The sequence below is a fragment of the Peromyscus californicus genome, unplaced genomic scaffold (genome assembly GCF_007827085.1).
Source record: "Peromyscus californicus insignis strain IS unplaced genomic scaffold, ASM782708v3 Scaffold_6__1_contigs__length_162567912, whole genome shotgun sequence".
Taxonomy (NCBI): Eukaryota; Metazoa; Chordata; class Mammalia; order Rodentia; family Cricetidae; genus Peromyscus; species Peromyscus californicus.
The window spans coordinates 103,980,592-104,001,727 of NW_026294584.1; the positions used below are offsets into that span (position 1 = coordinate 103,980,592).

The window sequence follows — 21,136 nt, forward strand, 5'->3', positions numbered from 1 at the left end:
ATAGACTTGGCAGTCAGGCCCTTAGACACCACAGCCTAATGAGGCCCTGCCTTCTAGTATTTCTATTATTTCATAACAGTGCTACAGGCTGGTGGCTAGGCCTTCAACATAGAAGATTTTGGGGGACAGTGCACATCCTCATGAGAACCATCTGTAATATCAAGGGGCTCAATGGAAGGCTGTTACGCTTACAAAGCAGGTACCTGACATACATCTTACTTAACTCTTATAACTAATCTTACAATAATAAAATATTTACTAGACCAGAGTCAGGTTGAAGCCAAGAATTTAGTTCCCCTCAACTCTGAGGCTGGAGCCTTCCTCACATTAATGTACTGCTGCCTCTCTGGTAAGGAGGAGCCACTGGGGGCTCTTTGGGAGATGCTCTGCAGTCTATCCAGGAGGTGGTGGGTATTAAATCCACTAGAGAGTAAGGAGAGGACCTATTTCCACAGTATTTGGCAGGGATCTCCAAGCACAGTGGGGGTATATGTAGCTACCCTAAAGCAGACAAGGTATCTGTGACTCATCCAAACCAACAACTTCAGGGTTGTGTATGTTTGTCTCAATTCCAATTACACACAGAGCGAACAACTCTGCACCAAGACTACAGAAATGACAACAACGGAGTTTCACTTCACTTCAAAGCTTATATGTAAGTTTAGGGTTAAGCACAAATGCTAGGCCAGGTGACTTGGGGGTGAATTTTACATACAGCAAAGCTTACTGCATGATCATGAATCTGGTTCCGGGTTCTGGGAATCTAGAAGCAAGACTCTAAGTTACTAGTTGGTCTCCCCACTTCCAGCTTCTCCTGGCCTTTGATCTCCCCAAACATCCTTCAATCAAGTTGCTTCTGTGTGGTTTCTCACTGCTCATTATATTTTCATTTCTTTCTTTTTCCTTTCTTTCTTTTTTTTTCTTTTTTCTTTTCTTTTCTTTTTTTTTGAGACAGGGTTTCTCTGTGTAGTCCAGGTTGTCCTGGAACTTCACTCTGTAGACCAGGGTGGTCTCGAACTTACAGATATCCCCCTGCCTCTGCCTCCTGAATGTTAGGATTAAGGGCATGCGCCACCACCACCTGGCAAAGCAACTACATTTTGGTTTGTTTGTCTTGTTTTTTGAGACAGAGTTTCTCTATGTAACCTTAGCTGTCCTGGAATTTGCTCTATAGACCACACTGGCCTCAAACTCATAGAGATCTACTTGCCTCTGCCTCCCCAGTACTGGGATTAAAGGTATGCACCACCAACCGCCCGATTTTACTATGTTTTCTTAATTTTTCATCCATGGCCTTCATAATGTGGTTCCTAGTTGATATGGTTTCAATTTGAAATGACCTCCACAGGCTTGCAGTTTGAAGGCTTGACCCCCAGCTGGTGGTGCTTTTTTCAAGGCTGTGGGGCCTTTAGGAGGCAGGGTCTGTCTTGCTGAAGTAGATTACTTGAGGTGGGACTTGGAAGGTCATATCCACCTCTGGTTCTTGCCACAGTTTTGCTTCCTGGTTTATCCCATGTGAACTACCACTGCCTCCCCCGGCCACAGATCACGCTGATGTCCCTTTTATAGTGGACTGGAATCCCTCTGAAACCCCAAGTCACACTAACCCTTCCCTCCGTTCAGTTGCTCCTGTCGGGTGTTTGGTCACTGGGACACGAAAAGCAAGGGAGCCCTGCGCCTGCACCGCCGTCTTAGCTCCGTCTACACCGGGGCTCTCCTATCCCCACTGCTCCCCACTTTTCCTGGCACCCTCATTCTCACCCCGAGCTGCTGCCGCCACCGCTCGTCCTCCCCAATCTTTCCTGCACCTTCCTGAAGCACAGTCCATACACTCTTTTTCTACCAATGGAAATGCTGTCGGTCTCTTTAAATTCCCCTCTTGTTCACCCAGTGGACATTTGTCCATGCGATGAAGAGTGGGCTTCTCAGGTTGCCTCTAAAGTGCCCTTTCCCACAGCCATCTGAAAAACATTATCATTTTTATTACACATCTAGCCCAGTTGAGTTTCTTTGTTAGGGGGAGCTCTCCTTCTGGTTATAACAAAGAAAGGGATATTTATCTAGAGGAAAACCTTAATTATAATCGTGAGTCTCTTAACTGAGGTAATCATAAATTATGTTGCACAATTGTTCTTAAATAAAACAATTTTAATATTTGAGTATATGAATTGCTCTGCTTCATGCTGTGAAAACAGCCCAAGATAACAGCCTTCATTTCATGGTGGTTTTTTTCATCGTCTCCCTTAGAGGCCTGGCTTGCTTTCACCCCAGAGCTCATCTTTTCTGCCATTTCTTTGCCTCTTATCACCTCCCTGTTCTCCAGTCAACCAGTCATGCAGGTGGGAGGACTAAGACTCGGCAGTCCAGTCAGCCGCAGCATGCCCCGGTCCTCCCATCCTCTGGGGAGGTGGGGGTGACAGGGTGTGATGTCAGGGAGAAAACACATTCTGAAGACTAAGACCTGAAGAAGCAGGAAGACGCAGGGAGTGAGGTGGGAAGGGACCTACCACAGATGTCTGGAATTCTTACCAACTGTTGGAATTTCTAATGAACTGTAGTCTTTCACCAGCCCGAGGGGTAGTACTGATCACACATATTCAAGAGAGGAGGGGGAAATGCATTCATGGAAAAGTTACTTGGTAGTATGTCTTCAGAAATTTGGAGGGTTAGGCAAATTGAAGAGAATTGGCAAAATCTGTGGCATAGTCTACCCTGCTGCGGCTTTCTCTTTCACAACACAACCGCAGTTGGCTGCAAAACTCCACATTTCACCAACTGAAATTGGACAAAGACTTCTACTTCACCAGTCTATGTCCCACAGGACGGATCACTGCTGCTTTTGCATTCCAAGGCCCTTGAAGATGCCACAAAAATAGTTTTGCCCTCAAAGCCAATGCACTTTGACTTAATTGGCTTGGACTCCAGAAAATAAGAAATACCTTTTGGCCAGTTACGCATGTGTATTTGAACTGGGACATAAGAGGAAGGGAAACTTTTGTTTTTCCACGAGTAAACTGTTAAAGTAATGAAAGCGGCTATACCCTGAGCAATCTACTACTTACCCAGAACATAGATCTCACTGTTGACAACGGCTGCACTGAACCGGTACTTAGAGTACTGCATGGGTGCCCGCTCTCTCCATTGATCTTGGCTGGGGTCATATTGCAACAGTTTGTTGCTTAATCGATCAGGCTCTTCATCAGGAAGATCCATCTGTATGAAATATGACAGCGAATGTAACAACAGACCACTTAGAGGCTTTTGTGAGCATGTGAACACAATTAATCAAAGCAGACAGCAGAGGAGATGAATGGAGGTTAACTGTCTCACTCAGACTCAGACTTGCCAAGTCCTGAGACTTGGGGTTGTAAGTACTCTGCCAACATCAGAGGGATTTATATGTGCAATGGACTAACGTGCTGGTTTATAGCAATCAGTGATTTTCACATTTAGACACCAAAAAATGAATCAACCACAAGATCTTAAAAAAAAAAGCAAAGCATGCTCTCTTGAACAGTGTGTAAAGTAAACCCTAACCTCACCAAACTTCATAGTTGTGAATTTTAACAATATTCATGAAGAACTAATTTTAATAATTCAAAACACTTCTACTGTTTTAGTAATTAGAGGATTTTAGACCACAATTATGAGTCATATGTAAATAACCTGATTTCAATTTTCAAGATAACAGGTTTAGCATAAATTACTTGGAGTTTTGCTTACATATTCATTTATGTTATATATTTGTATATTCATTTAACGATTAGATAGTAAAAATTGAATAATTTTATTCTTACATAGATACAAGCAGCTTCTACCCACAAGCTGCAGGTAAAATAATGTTATTTTTATTTATGATATCTGGCACTTTATAACAACTTCAAGTTAAGAATTTATGTGTCCCCTTTTTGGGCCCAAGTTTTCAACAAAGAAATAACTGCCCCCTTAGGAACATTACATGCACTTCATTTTAGTCTAGGCTTTAAAGACAGTGGGAATGATGGCAGTGTGGGCACTCAAAGCCCCGTTTCATGTGCTGTGTCCGAAGCTCAGTGAGATTGCCTCATTACACAATACTCATTCAGAGATGGCAAATTAGTAAATATTTTCTTTATTGCTTACTTTCTTCTGTTTTAGGTATTTAATCTCCATATTAGTAAAGCAAAGCTTCCAAGTTGTTTTGAGGGCTTGTTCCTGCAAATTCACTGTGAAGGTAGTTTTGGAAAATGAAACTACAGATAATGTCAGGTTCTAGCTTCTCACTGTGATGAAATCTGTACCATGTTTGATCTACAGCATGAATAGAAACATAAGAATAAAGTTTTCAAGCTTATGAAGGGAATGCAAAAGCATGAGTTTTATCATGAGGCAAATCTGATAAAATAAGAGAAAATACAGGAAAAATAAATTTACATCACAGGGGCAGCCATGGAATGAGAGTAATCTGTATTGGAAAAACTGGAAGGCAGGAGCACAGGGCAGCTGAGAAGACACCACTGTAAATGCCAAAGGCCCAGGAGGACCCTCAAAAGGACACAGGGCCACTGTGGTCACACTGCTGACCTCTGTATTGGCTTGCCTTCACTTCTCTGGGCTTCAGTAGTATCAACAGATTTCTGTTGATATTGCTGATGTCCAGCAATAACATTTGGTGTTTACAGTCACAACATACTTTCTTGGAAATGATGGTGACACTACAGAATCAATATTCTGGTTTTCCATTTATAGTAAGAACGTGTGTGTGTGTGTGTGTGTGTGTGTGTGTGTGTGTGTGTGTGTGTGTGTGTGTTTGTACTTATGGTGAATGTGGGTGTTCATGTACATGTGCATATGCAGGCCAGATGTTAAGCCCAGGTGTTCCTCAGGAGGATCTACCTTACGTTTTTGAGACAAGGTAGTTCGCCAAGTCTAGAGTTTGCCAATTAGACTAGCCTGGCTAGCTAGCAAGCCCCATGGGTCCTCCTGTCTCTGTTTCCTCAGTGCTGGGATTACAGGCATTTACGTGGGTGCCAGGAATCAAACTCAGGTTCTCATGCTTGCACAAGCATCTTCCCAACTGAAACACTTCCCCAGCCCCTGCAGCAAGAATCCTACATGTAGAAAAGGCTTAGAAGTGTGGCCACTGGTCACACAGCCATCAGACAGCAGACTGGAATGAGGATCCAGTTGTTCCACTTACTTAGATGCTCACTACAGTTACCCCTTGGCACAGGGAGCTTTTCCAATTAGCCAGTAGGGGAATTATGAAGTCCATAGCATACCACGAATACTAAATGCACCCATGTCTATAAATAACACATTTAAAAATCAATTTGCTAAAACTGCTTTGACACTTTCAAGACTTAAGTTTATATTATATGGTCAAAAAAAGCATTTTGTCAAAATGTAAGCCATAATCTTTTAGTACTCAACAGCTGCCACATTTTTCAGCAAAGCCAGACACACAAGGTATGTATGCAAGGAATTTCTTAACCTGAGGGGTCCAGCCTCCGATGACATAGAGTTTCTTGTTCACTGTTACCACAGCATGACAAGCCAGCTGCAGTGGAAGGGGACACACTCGTTTCCAGTTGTCTTGGTCTATGGAGTACTTATCAACACAGTTTGTAATGAGGTACTGGTTTTTAATCTTCATCTGTCCTCCTATGACATAGAGGTCATTATGGATGCTGCCCAGAGCATAGAGCTCTCGAAATTCAGCTGTGCATAACTTTTCCCAAAACTGGTTCCCTCTATCATGATACCTGCAAGTTAACAGAGAGAAAGAGAGAGAGAGAGAGAGAGAGAGAGAGAGAGAGAGAGAGAGAGAGAGAGAGAGAGAGAGAGAGAGAGAGAGAGAGAGAGAGAGAGAGAGAGAGAGAGAGAGAACCAGGATTAGAGTTACCATGGCAACAACTCACCCAAGAAACACATTTAGGTTTTTTTTTTTTTCCAGCACAAAACAATATGACCTGACTCTTCTAATTGGAGGAGAAACAGATAATTAACACAAGACAGTAATATATATTTGCTTCCTTTTCCCCCCAAGGATCAATGAACAAAACATAATATGCTGAAACATATTCTTCATCTCCCTGAAGAATTTTAGGAAAAATAGACATGTAGAAAGAGTATACCTTAACCCAGACTAGTTTTTAACATTTCCTAATTCTGGGAAAGAAAATCAGAAACAGGAAAATCTTTCAGAAAATCAGTTTTAACCTTAACATAAATGAATAAAGAGACAAAGATACAAAATATCCTGAATATTTAAATAAGAAATAGCATTTTAGTACATTAAAGGATTCATGGTTTTAGGCAGAAAATCTAAAAAGTATCCCAATTTAGAATTTCTAGCTGTAAATTGTACATAGGTAGAATTTTTTTTAAAGACAGGGTCTTTCTGTGTAGCTCTGGCTATAGACGAGGCTGGCCTTGGCTATGGGGTAGGCTGCTCTCAGCATCTCAAGTGTTGGGATTAAAGATGTGCATCATCTTGCCTGGCCACTATTTAAGCTATAGTTTTGGTTTAACACTGATCAAGAGCATTGTGTTAAAATCCATCTGTAGTCTCAGTATTTAGCCCAAACTGGCCTAGAACTTGCCATCCTCCTGCCTCTCAAATGGTTGGTTATAGACTTGTGCCACCATGCTTGGCTTGTAAATATATTTTTTCCAATTGTAATTTGAGACATTTGGTATGAGAAAGACAAAAATACATTAAGAGGATAGTGGGATAAAATATCTGAAATTAAATGTCTCAGAAAAATCAAGAAAAGTGTACGTGGAACAAAAACACAAAACCCAGGAACATGGAAAATAAGAAAACAGGTGTTCGGCTTGGAAACAAGATCAAGCCTGGAGCATTTATGTGTGCTTTGTACAGAGTACAGTTTTTAAGGAACACTCTACAGTTAGTCATCTAATCAGAGTCTCTCCCACTTGTTCTGGGCCAGCTCTCACATTCCCCAGAGAACATTCTGCTTCAGGCTTGACAGGGAAGCTGAAAGGCATATTCCTTTCATAGAGGCATGTGTGGCTTGTCACAGTTGAATGCAGAGATTTCTCAAACCTTCCAGTGCCTGTCTTCTATGCAATTCTAAAAAGGAAGTCCGAATTCCTGGAATCACAAGGAATATTTTCACTAATTTTTAATGTATGGATTTTTTTCAAAGATAAGAAAGATCTTACCAATATGCTAAAGTAAAGTTAACTGAGTAAATATATAAATAGAACCAAAAATGGGTTTGGGTTTTCTGAGGCATAGTTTAAGAAAACATGGTAGGATGAAATTGGTACTATGAAGGTTGAGGATGGTTTTCTAAATAACCTGCTAATCTGATTTTTGTTTCAACAGTTAGAACTGTAAATGGGGAGATAAAATGCTTAGATAAAACTATAAAACTTGTGACTAGGAAATAGATATGACATAAAAAAAAAGTAACAGTGACAAGAGCACTCAGTGCCAACAGGTTGATAGTTTAAAGATGGCATTTACATGCTCACTTACTGGGCAGTAGTGGCACATATCTTTGATCCCAACACTCGAGAGGCAGAGGCAGGAGGATCTCCGAGTTCAAGGCCAGCCTGGTCTACAGAGTGAGTTCCAGGATAGCCAGGGCTACACAGAGAAATCCTGTCTCAAAAAACCAAAAAAAAAACCCAAAAATAAATAAATACATGCTCACTTATTTCATATGCCAAAGTGGGAAGATAAAAGAAGATGGAAAGAACCGGCCTACCAGGTTGTTTGTCTATTTCCTACTTTAACTCAAGAAGAAATACACCTGCATGGATGCATGGGCATCTATACTGTACAACACAGGCAATCTGAAGAACAACTGGGTAAAGATTAAATTGATAAGAAGTTATGATATTAAAATTATGGAAGTATTATTATAAAATAATATTGCAGGGACACACCATAGGACATTTGGTTTCCCCTATTTATCACAAAATTGGCACCAAAGTGACCTATAGTGATGCCAGATAAAGAGTCTTGTGAGACAAGGATCTCAGGGAAACAGGACTCTCAGTGCTCTCTAGAGTCCACTGTAGTGACTAATTATGAGGAAGGATGTCTCATTTAAGTGCAAAGCAATGCTTCTGATAACCTGACTACTCGTCTTTCTGACAATTTTACATAAAAGGTAAAGGTGGCAGAAACTAGTAACTTTTACCCTAATTCTGACTAAATTGGAGGAGCTGTTTGGTGCCAGGAACCTGGCTAAGTCTGTGATAGTTAAAAAAGGAAATGATGGGGTATGCAGTTAGACATTGCTGCAGGGAAGGAAGAAGGCTTTTAGAGTGAAGGTGAAAGATGTTTAATGCTCAAAACCGAAACACACACACACACACACACACACACACACACACACACACACACACACACACACCAGGGTTGATGCTTACTAACAATAATTTCTGGTGAGAAACCAGTAGACTATCTTGATGAGGAAGAAAAGAGATATCTGAAGAGCTCAAGGCTCTTTAATTAAGGTCCCAAGATAGAAAGGGTACCAGCATAAAGCATGTGCCATCCAGGAAACAGAACTGCAAGAATCTTATCAGGAAACTCAAAGCCTGTTTTTCCCATAAGGCCTTCATATTTACTTTGCAGTCTACTGATAATTCTAAGAAAGGATGCTGTAGTCTGTGACATGCTTGGCCACCACGGGTGTGGGTCCAGATCATTTATCCAGGATTCTGTAATCCTTCCCCACTAGGGGAGATTAGATACATTCCTTAAACCATGGCTGTGTAAGAGACAGAAAAGGCTCAGAACAGATGTGTAGTGCTAATAACTGATGGAGAAATAGTAGACTTCTAAGTTCCTTCTTTGTTCCATCTTTACCGTCACAAAGAATTACATTATGATTGAAAAATATGAATAAACCCTGATGAGAGGGATCTGAGAAGCGAAGGATCCTGAAGGAAAGTTATACCTCTTAGTACTTATTCTATGTCCATATTTCATACTCATGTAGTTAAACAGTAAGCACTCAGAAAACAGATCATAAAGTAAATGTGTTTTCACAAATAAGATACAGATTTATGTACCTATGTCTAAGCAGGTATCTATGTAACTATGTAACTAAGTATCTATATAACTATGTCTAAGCAGGTATTCCTGTTCCTCTTATTATAATTGAAGGTTCTTCAAAAGTTCTATAATGCTAAAGGTTTAGGAAAGATTCACAAATGGAGGGCACAGAATGAAAACTTTCTGGTTAAGAAAAAGTTCTAGCTGGGCATGTTGTCACATGCTTATAACCTTAGCACTCATGAGAGTGAAGGAAGTAGGAGTTGGAGGTTAGTTTGGGTTACATAACAAGATCCCTTGTTCAGTTGGCATAGTGTTTGCCTAGAATGAGGGAAGCCCTAGGTTCAGCCCCCACACATAAACTGGACATCCCAGCACTTGTGTAGGCAGGATGATCAAGGTCACCCTTAGCTACACAGTGAATTTTAGGTTAACCTAGAATACATAAGACCCCACCCTAAAAAAATTACTTACTACTCTAAATAATAACTAAAAAATAAATTGAAGAGTTTATATAAACAAACTTTTCTTGTTATTATAAGTTATATAATATATATTATACCTGATCATATAGGTAATTAAAGCCAAGAGTGAAAAATACAATTGTATCATAACATAGATATATTTAAGTCTTTAAAAATTCAATTATATCTTGACAATTAATGGAAAAGTCAGGCTGTGGATGGAGCTCAGTGACAGAGCACTTGCCCAGCATGGCCAAAGCCATGAATTTGATCCTTAACATTGTCTAAAAGCAGCCAAACAAAACAATAATAACAAAAAATCAAAGAAAAATAATTTTAAAATATGAATGACTTCATTATAATATTATATATGCTATATTGACATCATGGCTATATAATATGTTCTGTATATTACTCTTTATGAAAGATGTATACTAGAATTTTTACTGTATTTAATTTAAAATGTGACCCCTTCAGCAGTACTTCTTCAAGAGCTAATGTCAAAACAAGATTAAAAAAAAAACATATAAAAACTGCTGAGGAGGTAGAGGCAAGTGGATTTCTGTGAGTTCAAGGCCAGCCTGGCCTATACAGAGAGTTTTAGGCCAGTCATGGCTACATAATGAGACCCTAACTCAACAAAACAAAACAAAAAATACAAAACCTGCTATGAGATACAAACCTATAAATTTCAATATTCTTGCTCTTTTGCCTAGAGAGTCGAGAGGCAGTTGCTTCTCCAGCCACAATTACAGTATTGTTTTCCATGACTACCCCAGTACACACTGTTCCCAAACCCTCCCCATACTTGGGTGATGAAATAAAATAGGTCTTCCGTGACACGGGGTCATAACAAAAACTGGCATCCCCATAGTTACTGTGCCGTGATCTGATTCCAGAAGAATTGTTCCCAATGCAAAGTAGCAGGCTGGTGGTCTCCATGCCATAGCGAAGATTAGGGGAGTGCTGCTGGGGTGTCTTGATGGCTTTGAATGCATTCTGGATTATGTCAATGCAACTACCATCACAAAGGAGCATCGTGTTCCTTCTGAGGGCCTGTCTTAGAAAGGAAGCATTTATAAGTTCCAGTCTGACTTGCTTCAAAAGCTCAACGAGATGCCCTGTGCGCAAGGCTTGGTTATGATTTACCCATCTCAGAACCAAGTCCAGAATGCTCTCTTCTCTGGATATATTCAGATCATCAGACTTAATAAGTGCCAGAAGCTGGTGAGCTTCGATGTCTAGTATTTCTCCATGTAGGCTTACCTCAGCAAAGTGCTGATATAAATACTTCTTTGACTGATCACATAAATCTTCTGCTCCGATTTGTTTTGCAAAATAATAGATTCCTATGCAGTTGGAGGCATCCATGTGGTCCATCATATATTTTTGGCACACACTAAAGACTTCTTCCATCTGCATAAAATAGGCAGCCATTGCTACAGTCTGTACGTTGGCATTATTGATCTCCAGAACTGCACTGTACATGTAGTTTAGTATCACTGAAACACTTTCTGCTGTGATGTCATAGAGTATGACCTCCCTCTGAGTGCACTCGAGTAGTCCACAGGTGAACATAGCCTTGAAATAAGGACTAAATGCAGCGAGGACCAGTCTGTGGCAAGGGAATTTCTCCTCTTCTGCTATGAGCACTACATCAATCATTTCTTCTAATTCTTTCATAGTCTTAATTTTATCTAGTAAATTCAAGCAATGCTGGTGTTTTCCCTTTCCCTCAGTCTGGCACTCCATGATACACTCCTTGAAATTTGTAAGTAAGGTTTCTTTGATTTTAGCTTGATTCCTGAGGGGCTATTTGCATTTCTGATTACTCACAAATCAACAGAGATGCCATGAAACAGTCCTGAGGGTAAGAAAAAAAAGGTTTTGTCTAAGAAAAAAAATTTCTTCATACTTAATGCATAGCAATAATGCTAAGAAGTGTTTATAAATAAATATTATACATTCAGAACAGAGCAATTTAAGACAACTACTTTGTATCTTAAAAAGACTTTGATGTGTAAATCATCAATTATTAACTGCTACTGCAATAATTTCTAATTATCAGTGGGATTTTTTTTTTTTTAGGACTGGAAAAATCTCAGAGTGAAGGAAGAAAGAAGTAAAAAGATAAGCACATTTTGCAATTCCATTTCTAGTTATCAAATGGGCCACCCTGCAGGCTGAGGGTACAGGGGGTATCAGTGAATATCATTTCTAAAGAGATGCAGTGTTGATATAGGTTACACTCAATCCCTCCACAACACACAACCACATGTATAAGGACTAATCCATAGACTATGACCAAGGATACATAGACCCTAAAAGTGAGATGAGCGAAACAAAGTTCACACTCTGATTAAACTTTGGTATGGGAAAAATTATTCAGACTGGTAGGTAATGAAAATTTCATTTCTACTGAGCTTTAAAGCACAAGCCAATGGCTGCTGATCTGAGAATTCATGGTATTTAAAACATAAACCTAAATGTGTCTTCCTTCCTTGCCCAGCTTTTCTTTGTTCCCTATTTCACAGTGGCACAGACTGAATTGCTTCTTGCCTTTAAAAGCCCTAGTCTAATTAAAAGTCTCTAAGCTGGTGGTGTCACCTTCGACTTCCCCAGGCGATGCAAACATGAGGTTGCAAGGAAGTTAATTAGCTACTTTGATTTAAAGAAAGACATTCCCAGAGCCAGGAGCTCTTGTGAGGAGAGGGTCCTAGTCTCTATATCCTTTTCTAGTTCTCACTTGGCTACAAAGCTACAGGCAGTGAGAACAAATAATGATGGCGGCAGAGTTGATGCTTAAGAAAGAAACGTGGAGTTAGAAGGACAGGAATACATTTTCAACTAGAAAGGGTAGTGAGTCCCCAAATTTCTATAGCCTTGTAAAGAATTAGACATTTCATGAAATGTTTTTTCTTTTTGAGTGTTGAATTAAATTTCACTTCAAGAAACAAGTGATATACACATAGCAAGGAGTTATAAATAAAGACCCAAAAAGCACTGTGAGAGCCTGTGACATAACAACCGTCCGAGCTAAGAACCGAAATAGCCATAAAAGTCTACCTGCTGGGCCTTCTGGCATTGCCTTTTTCTGTTTTAACTTCCATAAAGCTTAAAGCTTTCTTGGAGATGGCTTTCTGGTTAAAAGCAAACTCTGATTTATTTTTTTATTTATCTATAAGAGTATCCAATTATGGGCACCTAAGAGATTGTTGTATGTCTGAATTCTCTTATACACACTATGACTAGCCCAAATTACATTATATAGGTGTCCTGATGCATCATCACACCATTTAATACATAAAAGCTATTAGTTGGTGCTAAAAAGAACCCAAGCTGTTTTGTTGCTGTTCAGATCTGAGAACTGAACCTGGAATATCACATGTGCTAGGCAAGCTCTTTACCATGGAGCCACACTCTCTGCCCAGAACATAAGCCTTCTTTTAAGGAAGTACGCTTTTTTCTGTTTTTGTTTTTGAGACAGTGTTTCTCTGTATAGCCCTAGCTGTCCTGGAACTTGCTCTGTGGGCTGGCCTTGAGCTCAGAGATCTGCCTGCCTCTGGCTTTGGAGTGCTGGGATCAAAGGCCTGTGCCACCACCACCTGGCTAAGGAAGTAAATTAAAAAAAAAAAAACATAGTATTTTATTTGTATTGACGTATAAGAATACCTCAAAGCACACCAGTGTCCATGTCAGCAGGCTGTGTACCTTCCAAATGAGATGCCCTTGATCTAATATACCACAGGCAGTTTGGTCAGTTCCTAGAATGCTGATCTTGATAATGTTAGAACTCTGATGCTTGAGACCCAAAGATTATAATCCTATGATTTCACATATTTAAGATAGGAGTAAAACTACCTGATGGACTTTTTGGTGCGATTTTTTGGCTATTGTGATAAAAACAGGAAGTTCAAGCTAAATAAGTAATAAATCTATGTTTGTTTATAAATATGATATAGGTGGTACTTAAAATATTTTTCATTACTTTGATTTTATGTGTATCGGTGCTTTGTTCACATGTATAATTGTGCACTGTGTGTGTGCTACCTATAGAGGCTGGGCAAAAGTTGTCTGATCCTCTGGAACTGGAGTTATAGACAGTTGTAAGCCACCACACTGGGAATCAAACCTGGGTCCTCTGGAAGAGCAGCCAGTCCTCTTAGCTGCTGAGCCATCTGTCCTGGTGATACCTTAATTGATTTTATAGTGGATGAAGCTGGGCTTCCCTTAGTATCCAACCGACCTTCCTGGAAAAAGACTGGTCCCTACATCCCTTACTAATGTTACTGGTTCAAGGACAGGTATGACACCCAAGGGTGGCTATAGCAATGAAATTCAGGTCTTGGCTCCATGGCTGGGAGGTCCATATGTTAGAAACTTGTTGTAGCCATGTCCCTGTGAGCCAGCATCAGGACAAAGCAAACTCAGGGAAGGAGACAGAGTATTTAGAGCAATGGGTTGGAAAATGCATTTTATATCAACAGTTTATGGTTTGGAGGCCGTTTAAGCTGATTTGAATTGGGGAATGCTATTATTTGTAATCTAGAAACCTTGCTTGTATAAATGGCATTTAAGAAATGTTGAGAAACATGGCCCAAGGTAGCTGTAATTATGTCCATCACTGGGTTGTAGTCTTATATTTTCAGATACCATGCTGTCAAATAGAACCTTCAGAATCTCCTTCATAAAACGCACCAATCACAAGCTGGGCATGGTAGCATACACCTTTAATCCAAGCACTTAGGCAGAGTCAGAGAGGCAGGAGGATTTCTATGAGTTCAAGGCCAGCCTGATCTACATGGCCACTTTCAGAGCCAGGACTACATAGTGTTATCTTGTCTCAAGAAAAAAAAAAAAGCACTAATCACATAAGTTACTCTTTTCTATTGGCTTCTCTCGAAATGGCCAAGGCATCAGACATGGAAACAGACTGAAGTGTGAACCCAATTCCACCGGAGCCCAGCGTCTGCACCCTTTGCCCTTCTAGTGCAAGGGCTGGAAACCGAGGGCTGCACGGGAAACATGCCAGGAGGGCAGCCAGGCAGGCCAGCTGGGCTCTGTCACAACCACTCAACTCTGCTCTTATGGCACAAAAGCAGCCACAGAAAAAAACCATAAACAAATGAACATGACTGTGTTCAAGTAAAATGAATTTTGGATGCTGAAATTTGAATTTCACAGATTCAACATGCCCTATTTTCATGTGTCATGAAATATTATTCTTCTTTTGACTTTTAAAAGCTATTTAAAATTACGAAACCTGTTCTTAGCTCATAGACTTTGCAAAAACAAGTGGCAGGTTGCCGACTGCTCCAAAGCTATAAATAAATCTACTCTCAAGACTGTGAGTAGGACACTATCCTGTCTGGGTGACTAATCTCCATTTCTTTTCCTAAATTCAGCTGGAGAGTTTTGAGAATTGGTTGTCTGCTTTGAAAATATCAACTGTTTGTTCATATCTATATCTATATTATTATAGCTACAGTCAATCTCTTGAACAAATGGCGTTTTGGGATGTGGTTCCTCTTTCTCAAACATTGGCTTACACAAATAACAACAAAACCCCTTCAATTTCCTTTAAAAGAGAAACAACAGTTTCAAACACTTGGAAGAATCATTTACTGTGAATGGTTTAAATGGACATATACATTTGCTAAGTACCTATTCTTTCTAATTGCTGTTTATAGACTCCTGAAAGGTATTCTAATTGCTTTGGCTTTACAGATCAAATTAATTTGCTTGTTGAAATCTTGAAAAAAAAAATAGCCTGGATGTTAAATCAGCTACCACACTTTAAAAATACTCTCAGCATTGTCTCCACATTTAAAGAGCATAGAAGGTGTTGGTGTGGCAGACGGAGGTTAAGTCAGCTGCTCACTTTCTTGCTATCATCTTAAAATGATTTAACTTTTCCTAAATCTTGGTTTCTTCATCCAAACAATGGGAATAAATCATATAAATAAAGCAGTTTTTTCAATCTTTAGCCCCTAAATGGACAATAGGTATATTTTACCATCACAGTGACTCAGCAAACAGTACTGTTCTGCAGTTAGGGACTGAACTTGGGCTTGGTTCCAAGGCCTTGGTCTGACTCCTTGTCTGAGGTAATCCAGTAATATGAACATGTTTCATAGCCTCTTTAAATTCTAGTTTCTTCCGCTGGGATTTCTTTTGAGAACTGTGGAGGAATAGTTGGAAGAAACGAATAAAGTTATGCATGTAATTAGCTTTGTAAAATCTACTTGGTAAAGTGAAGGCAGGCCACACCTGTACAAACATTTTTCAAACAAAAATAATTTGAGTGCATACACAAATCACTTGTGGATACAGATACATCTCATAAATGGAGAGAGCTGACAGCAACTTTTTCTCATAATGAGGGCAGAGAGTGCATTCTCCTTTCATCAGCAAAACAAAATTGTATAAATGTTCTCAATGATATCAATGGGGAGTTATTCTCTGCTCCAATTTATAGCAGACTGAACTGATGCATTCATAATAACAGTACTCATAATAATGGAGAAAGATGAGTAGCAAAGATAAATATAAATCACAAGAATAAAGCCTAATTACTCTGCAAATTCAAAATGCAGTTACACCCAAGTCCATTATATTTAGTTTAGAGAAGTGCACTGCTATAAATTTAATGGGGGGCAAAAATGTCAATTTCTTTACATCATAAATGTTTTGCTTTCAGAGACCAGGGGCCTCGAACCAGTCCAGTGATTCTTTGAGATGAACGCCTGCATGTAAAAATGTATGGATAATGGGGTTTACTGCGTGACTCACTGTGTCACACTGCAGCTTCCATGAGGAGCTTTCTCTTTCTCTCCCCTTCTCCCTCTCTTTTTTCTTAAATGTTATTTTGTTTCATTCTGGGGGAGGGAGTTGGGTGGGCCTGGGAGGCATGATGTGAAAGACACAAAGAATAAATAAAAAGAAAGTTAAAAAACTGTTTTGCTTTCACAATGTTTGATTTTATCATCTTTATAGTTGCTACTTTTTCTGAATAATGATTGATACATGACCAAGCTTTCCTTTCTAAGAAAATTCTCCATCTTCAGTAGAAGTTAAAGTAATTAAAATTCATAGCTGCGCTATTTGAAATAGCAAAAACCACCTTTAGCAAAAACCATCATTAGCAAAAACCACCATTAGCAGAAGACTATAACATATTCACTCAAAAGAATATTGCACAGCAGAAAAATTGATAAACATGATCTTCATGTATCAAAAACATGGTTATGAGGCCGGGCGGTGGTGGCGCACGCCTTTAATCCCAGCACTCGGGAGGCAGAGCCAGGTGGATCTCTGTGAGTTCGAGGCCAGCCTGGGCTACCAAGTGAGTCCCAGGAAAGGCGCAAAGCTACACAGAGAAACCCTGTCTCGAAAAACCAAAAAAAAAAAAAAACATGGTTATGAAAAAGACTAGAATACATGTTACATACTACTAATGTGTTTAAAATATACAATATAGTATGCTGTTCTAATAGGGTAGTGTAAATAATATTTTCTGACAACATAAACAGTTGGTGAATTTGGTAAAGTGTACTACAAGAGTTTTTAACATTATCTCTGGATTTTTTCTGTAAATATGGAAACACCAAAATAAAAAGGTTAAAAATTATGTATTTTTAAGAACCTGTCCTGGAGCTGTGCTGGAACATACAGCAATGGAGAGTGGTTGCTCTCATGGGGTGTGGAAGAAAGGGACACCAACAGCGAACAATGACAAGGAGTTTCCACCGTCTAACTGTTGAATCCCCCTAGCTGTAGGGTGAGGACTCAATCCACACTTCATCGTTCTTTAAGCCCTTTTGTATAGCTGGAAAACTGCATGAAGTGTGCTTAAAAGATTGTATTAATATTAATCACTTATGGCTTCTGAAACCCTTAGCCGTGTTATAAATGATGCCTGTACATGATCTGATATGTCATATGCAGAGAAATAATAGACACATTATGAATTTTCATATATTGTAAATTTACATATCAAAGTGTAGGCAGCCCAAGTTATGAGTGATGAGAAAATACAGAAACCTCCTATGTGCCCTGAATGACAACAGCTTTGACATCTTGTGGATATCCCCCTAACCCCCCACTTCCTTGTTAATTTCTTTAACATTGACCTGTGTGATGGAAGTTACTAGGTTCAGAATTGTTATCTGTTTATTTCCCCCATAAAAATGTTTGGAACAGTGAATAGGTTACAACCATGATAGAAATGATCAACATCAAAGCTTTGCTTTTTTTATTTATAAAAAAAAAAACAACCAAACAAAAACCCCAAAAACAAAACAAAAACGGAAGAGCAAAAAGTGACAAGGACAGGGCTCCAAAATCTAGTTTTCCCAAAATTGCCTTCAACAGATTTGGTTTAACAAACCAAGAAATGTCAACATTATGACATCAGAAAATAATGTCCCAGTTCCTATGTTTAAAGCAAAACCCTTTATTAAGAAGGCCTTTTTAAAGTCAGTGATTACCATGGAGAAAATTATTGCCTCACATTAAAAAAAACGATCAAGGGTCTATTTCCACGACCACTCATTCCAGCGGGGCAGGCTCCCAGTAACCGGGCTCCTCCTACCGTTGCCTGTCCCATTTCCCGACTTTCCTTCCTCATAGATGTTCTGTGGAGTCAAAGGGCCAGCAATTCTAATGCATAAATGTAATTCTCTGTGTCAGGAACATCCTTCTTCCCTTGTCCAGCTCTTCAAAATTCAGCTCAGACACCACTTTCTTGAAGTAAAGGGCTTTATGTTTTATTCACTTCTCTATTTTTATTATGTCTATGGTGACATTTGGCATGTGAGAGGTGCTTGGCATGATTTGGTTGATAAATTAATGCTTTTTTAATACTAGATCTTTCCTAATAACTGTATTCCCCCTCCTCTTTGTCTTAAAAATAGTTTTAGAGACAAGGTGTTTCTAGGTAGCCCTGGTTGGCCTCTAATTCACAGAGATCTTGCCTGCCTCTGTCTCCTGTGTGCTGGGATTAAAGGCACGTGCCACCATGTCTGCCCCCCCCCCCCCTTTATATCTTGCACGCATATGTCAGTTTTGGAGACTTTTACTTTGCTTAAGCCATGCTTTTAAACTTTAGTTATTATTCTCTTGACCAAATATAAAATTCACCCCAAAGGTTTTCTTCCCTTGCCTATAAACTTTGTTGCATTATGACATCTACTTCTCACTCCTGCCCTCAAAATTAATCCATAGCCATTATTTGCTCTCTAAGATAGAGGCCTCATTCTTGGGGAAGAGCCAGCAGAAGCTTGCATCAGCTTCAATAAGCGAACTTGAAACATTCCCAAATCTATAGAAAAAAAAAGTAAGATATGGCAACAATGGGCCCTTCATTCCCATGTGACCTGAAAGGCCAGCTGCAGCTCAAGCAGCACATCTGCCCAGCTTTACTAAGACCTAAGGGTCAGCCATTATTCATCTTATGTTGCTATTCACACCTTGTAGATTATTTTACAGCCATTTAAGTTTGCGACCCCTGGTTTATCACGTTATACTCCCTTGCTGTATTTTGTTTCGGCCACCACTAGCTTTCCCCAATCCTACATTTAACAACGTGGTAGGAGATAGCTCTGAAAAGGCATACCACCCTAAATGTACTCCCAGCTTTCCGGCTGGTGTGGTTTCCCTGCTTTGTTTAATACTAATAAATCACCCTCAAACATACACAAGGCATGTAATAACGAGTCACAGAGATGATAAAGACAAATAAGCTTTCTTTTCTCTTTCCTTTGGTGCGCTGACAATGTTTTGCACTCGGCAGTTCTTTATACTTTTCCAAGCGCTTTAATATGCATTATAGCTCATTAGTTCCTCTTAAGAATCATGTGGGGAAAATGCAAGGCAATTATATTCCTGGCTTTAAAGTTAAGAGAGTTGCCCAGGGATACATTCAGCGCTGATTGAATTTAAACGAACCGAACCCTGCATTATTAAGGGGCTCGAGGAAGGCAGGAGAGCCCTTACCTCGATGGCGTTTAGAGTCTAGCTGGGACGGAACGGGTCATTTGGGGAAGGGCATCATCATGGAGAGCACGCAAATGAATCACGCCACAGGGAAGCAGCTGACCCTCGCGGCCGCGTCCCCTCTCTAGGCCCTCACTTACTTGCTGCCGCCCGGCCCCGCTCGTTCCGCCGTGATGGCACCGTGACTGGGCACGCCGCGGGGTCGAGGGCACCACCGCCGGGCCTGGCTGACCACACTGCCCGAAATGGGCCAGTGCGGACGAGCGCTATAAATAGACAGAGCGAGGGGGGTGCGGGGGACAGACGGCGCCCAGCGTGGACAAGGACGGCGCTGGCGGCCGCCCTGAGGTAACAGGTGCTCCGTCTCTGCGCGGGAAGCGGCCCGGCCACGCGCGGCAGTCTGCGCCTGCGCAGGGGGGGGTCTTCCCGCGCCTGTTCCACACCTAGTCCACGGCAGTCCCCCACCCAGCAAGGGCTCTGCGCCTGCGCGGGGTCTTCCCGCGCCGATTCCATACCACAGCCCCCCCAGGTTGCCTCAGGCAAGAACTGTCCAGAGACTTCCCGCGCCAGACCGTGTGCTAGGGACAACGATGGTCTGTCAGGAGCCTAAAGGACATCTTCTAAAAGAGAATTTGGATGTCGGATCTTTTAAGGTGACAGATCTTTCATTTAGTTTTTAAACGTTGCAAACCTCAAGCCCTCTGTGTGATCTCATTGAGAATGGCCTGTGGTGGGGTTGCTGAATAAACACAGGAACCCAGTAAAAATAAAATTCAGACATACAACCTCTATTTTTTTTTAAAGTATAATATGGATATCACATGACTAATTCACATTTAGAAGCAACTCATTGTTTTGGTTTGGTTTTCTATACTTTTATTCATTACAGCTGGCAACCAGACCTGAATCAGCTCCTGATTGGGGGGGGGGGGGGGGTTCCCTTAAGAAGCGGATATGTCCCCTGCTCCTGAGGAAAGACTGAATTCTGTTCTCAGCTGAGGGTACTGCTGGGATAGGAAACTTAACCCCTGAGAAGTGTAACAGAGCCTCTACTTTGTGGATAAAGAAGCAGTATTAAGTCAGCTAGTGTAAAACAAAACAAAACAAAATGGCTTTAGCACGGTATGTTATCTTACATTTAACATTTCACTGCTCTGGAGATCAGAATTGCAAAATGTCTTCCCAATGGGTTGAAATGAAGGTGCCAGTGGGCATGTGTTTCTAGGAGAGAATCTGTCTCCTGGCTGTTTTACGGTTTCTAGAAACGGTTCTGATTCTTTTGGGTGTGATTCCTTCCTCTTAAAAGTCAGGATCAAGCTGGGGGTGGTTGGGCATACCTGTAATTCCAGCACCCAAGAAATGATGGTAGGAGGATCAGGAGTTCAAGGGTAGCTTGGGGCACATGAGACACTGTATAATACCCCCACTTCCCCAAGCTGAGATTATAGAGATGAGTCCTTCTCAGGTTGTATCACTCCGGTGCACATTCTTCTTTTGCCTTAAAAAAAAAACTTTGTGGTAAAATATGTATAATATAAAATTTGCCTTTTATTTGTTTTGTGTTCAATCTAGCACCCCTAAATATGTTAACAATGCTGTGTAACTACTATAATTTGTATGTTGAATATCCCCCAGAAGTTTGCATTTTGAAGGT

The 21,136-nt window shown here is 40.4% G+C and overlaps 1 protein-coding gene across 4 annotated transcripts in view; it reads right to left on the reverse strand.

Moving 5' to 3' along the window:
* The window catches only part of Kbtbd12 (kelch repeat and BTB domain containing 12), a 73,662-nt gene extending 53,363 nt beyond the window's left edge, over window positions 1-20,299 (reverse strand). Inside the window, exons 1-5 of one of the 4 annotated variants that reach the window (XM_052721243.1) lie at window positions 19,623-20,299; window positions 15,503-15,667; window positions 10,169-11,350; window positions 5,474-5,744; window positions 3,063-3,213 (exon numbers count right to left, since the gene is read on the reverse strand). In XM_052721243.1, coding sequence (XP_052577203.1) covers window positions 3,063-3,213; window positions 5,474-5,744; window positions 10,169-11,238 — 1,492 coding nt within the window. In that variant the 5' untranslated portion in view covers window positions 11,239-11,350; window positions 15,503-15,667; window positions 19,623-20,299. Of the gene's footprint in view, window positions 1-3,062; window positions 3,214-5,473; window positions 5,745-10,168; window positions 11,351-15,502; window positions 15,668-19,482 lie in introns of all 4 variants that reach the window. The other 3 variants (XM_052721242.1, XM_052721246.1, XM_052721245.1) reach the window with 3 other exon arrangements.
* Between the last annotated feature and the right edge of the window lie 837 nt (window positions 20,300-21,136).